The sequence below is a fragment of the Procambarus clarkii genome, chromosome 49, assembly GCF_040958095.1.
Source record: "Procambarus clarkii isolate CNS0578487 chromosome 49, FALCON_Pclarkii_2.0, whole genome shotgun sequence".
Lineage (NCBI taxonomy): Eukaryota > Metazoa > Arthropoda > Malacostraca > Decapoda > Cambaridae > Procambarus > Procambarus clarkii.
In genome coordinates this window covers 2,740,537-2,743,894 of record NC_091198.1, presented here as the reverse complement: position 1 = coordinate 2,743,894, position 3,358 = coordinate 2,740,537, and the positions used below count along the sequence as shown (strand labels likewise).

The window sequence follows — 3,358 nt, the reverse complement described above, 5'->3', positions numbered from 1 at the left end:
ATTTAACGGTATTTGTGTACAATGCACATATATATATACATGTAAAATATTGTATATAAGGTGATTAGAGATATATCACAATATATCCATGATGAAGTTTTATACCATCTTATTTTCTTGTCCTTTGTCAGACCTCAGCACAAAGTGTGTCGCACCTGACAACAGGTCCGGCTGAGGCTGACACCTGTTCAGATTCATGTACCCCGTTGTAGTACAACGAAGCATTAGGATAGACATTCAGAATAAACCTAAATTAAATGTGTTGGGATGTCAACAATTCGATCCCAACACATATGGGGGGCCTGTCCGGGAGTGTTTTGAGCAAGACACACTGTGTACACTTGCAGTACCCATTGCTAGTCATCTAGGTATCTAGCCAGGTAAAGTTTTCATCATGGATCGTGTCCAAGAATTTATAACAAAAGAGGACCCATTGATTTTGGAGAGCTGTACGAAAGAACAGCTGAAGCAAATCGCCGAACACTATGAGATAGAATTAGTGTCGACTAAAGTGGTCAATATGAGACAAGAACTTGGAAATAAAGTAAGGTCTCGACGCGAAGACGTCGGAGCGGTAGGATTAGATGTGAGTGCAAAGGAAAGTGGGGAACAAGATAATGAGGAAGTGTCTTCTAATTCGTCTCGTAGGAGTGGAAGTTTAGAATATGAATTGGAACGTTTGAAACTGGAAGCTCAAATTAAGAGGGAAGAGAGACAGTTTCAGTTAAAGAAACTGAAATTGGAGAAAGTGAGACTTGAAAGTGAGCAAAAAACGTGTGTAGAATTAGAAAAGGAGAAAACGAAGCAAATGGAAATCGAAGCAAATAAATTTGTGGCTGCTCAGAGGCGAGAGCGAGAGGTACACTCGGAGAGCACACCTATGCCTGCAGCATATGATCACAAGGCACGTGAAAAGGAGGTTCCGCAATTTTGTCCAGAAGAGTCTGAGTCTTTTTTTGAGCATTTTGAAAAAGTTGCTACACTAAAGCAGTGGCCAGAGGAGGATTGGGCCCAATTGGTGCAAATAAGATTGACTGGGGCAGCGAGAGAGGCCTATACCCAGCTCTCTCTTGACGATTGTAAAAATTACTGGACTGTGAAAAACAGCGTATTAAGGTCATTTCTACTGACACCTGAAGCTTACCGGAAGCGGTTCAGAGAAATGGTAAAGACACAGAGGAGCACATATGCTGAAACAGCCAGAGATTTGGAACGTAGATTGCAAAGATGGATGGGTTCCGAAAAGGTAGAATCTTTCGAAGACTTGAAACAATTGATGTTAATGGAAAAATTCTTGGAGATGGTGACTCCAGACACCAGGTTTAAGGTTCAAGAAGCAGGAATAAAAACACTCTTAGAAGCAGCGGACAAAGCAGATGTAATTACGGAAGCTTACAGAAGTCTCCAGGAATATGAAGAAAAAGGTCACGCAAAGTTGCAGGGTAGTAAAAGACGGTATACGTGGAACAGTAGAGATGGTCGTGGATATACTGGCAAGCCAATAGCCCGACAAAGTCAGGGGTATGTGGAATTTTCTCCGACGGGAGGTGACACATTCGAGGGTCAGGCTAGCGCACCCTCGGGTCAGGGAGAAAATACGTCTAGATATCGAGGTACAGGACAGTGGAGACGTGGCGAATCCTATTATAATGGACAACGTTGTTCGAGAGGACGAGGATTCTCTTCTCAGGTAATATGCTACACATGTAACAAGCCTGGACACTTAAATAGAGAGTGTAGGCAAGGCAGAAGAGTGGTGTCCCTCACAGTAAGTAAATACAGAAGTCCTTATATAAATTTAGAGGAGGAATTGCCTCAGGAGAAGATGTCCATTACGAAAGGATATAACCCTTTCATTAGCAAAGGTATGGTGAGCATTGGGGGTCAGCATGATCAACAAGTCACAATATTACCTGACACAGGAGCGAATCAGAGCTTAATACTGAAAAGCTTGATTCCTGAGTACAGATCTTGTATAAATGGACAAATAATTAAGGTACGGGGTATAAATTCAGAGATGCATATACCTGTGTGTACAGTAAAGCTAACCTCTGATTACTTTACAGATGAAGTGATGTTAGGAGTGTGCTCGGACATACCCGTTCCTGGAGTACATGTCATCTTGGGCAACGATTTGTGCGGCTCAAGTGTGTTGCCAGAGGTACTGCGCAGTGATGTACCAAACGAACATCAAAACAACGTTCGCCAGTATTCTGGAGGATCCCTCAGAAGATGATCAAATAGAAGTATATCCAGCCTGCGTCGTAACCCGAGCGTAGAGTGCTCGACTAAGAGATGTGCCAGAGAGGATGGACGTATCTTCTGCAATGGAGGAGGAAGAGGTGGATTTTGGATTAAAAGACTTGTTTGAGGACAGTGCCGCACCAAGTACAGCGAGAGTGGAAGTAAGACCACAATTACCATCCCACATAAAGGTAAGCAAACCAGAGTTTATAGCTGCCCAAAAATTAGAATTTGAAGAATATATAAAGGAAGCTAAGGGAGGAAATGCTTGTATCACGTCACCCACTTACTATTACCTGGACGACGGGGTTTTGATGCGAAAATGGCGATCAGATCACGCGCCAGCTGACAAAGACTGGGTTGAAAAGGATCAAGTGATGGTACCTAAAGGTTATAGGAACTCTGTATTGGAAGTTGCCCATGCATTAGAAATGGCGGGACATCTCGGTGTTCATAAGACACTTAGGAAAATACAAGACTATTTTTATTGGCCAGGTATGGCTGCAGATGTAAAAAGGTATTGCAGAACTTGTTTACCCTGTCAGAGAGCGGGAAAACCTGCTCCAGCGCTTCCTAGAGCCCAACTAAAGCCAATTCCAGCGTTTGGGGAACCTTTTGAAAGGATAATAGTGGATTGCGTAGGTCCCCTACCCAGGACAAGAAAAGGGAACGAATGCTTATTTACCATCATGTGTTCAGCGACTCGTTTTCCCGAGGCATTTCCCGTGCGAAAGATAACCTCCAGAATATTGCTTGACAGGTTACAGCAATATTTTTCGTGGGTAGGAATGCCGAAGGTTTTGCAATCGGATTTGGGCAGTGTTTTTCAACCAAAGCTGTTCCGTAAGACAATGAAGGATTGGGATGTGAAACAGATTAGGTCATCTCCCTATCATCCCCAATCTCAAGGGGCCATCGAACGTTTTCATGGCACTATGAAGAGCCTTTTGCGAATTTATTGTGCTGAGCAAGGGGCACAGTGGGACGAGGCCATCGCCCCAATAATGTTTTCTATCAGGGATTCAGTAGTTGAGTCCTTAGGCATGACACCGTTTCAATTAGTATATGGGGCATACGGTGAGAAGTCCTATAGTTATGTTGAAGGATCGGTTAA

General features: G+C 43.3%; 1 protein-coding gene across 1 annotated transcript; it reads left to right on the top strand.

Moving 5' to 3' along the window:
• The first annotated feature begins 394 nt into the window (after positions 1-394).
• LOC138351258 (apical junction molecule-like) lies at positions 395-2,236 on the top strand. The gene has a single exon (XM_069302887.1). The coding sequence runs from the start codon at positions 395-397 to the stop codon at positions 2,234-2,236; it is 1,842 nt and encodes a 613-aa protein (XP_069158988.1).
• The last annotated feature ends 1,122 nt before the right edge of the window (positions 2,237-3,358 follow it).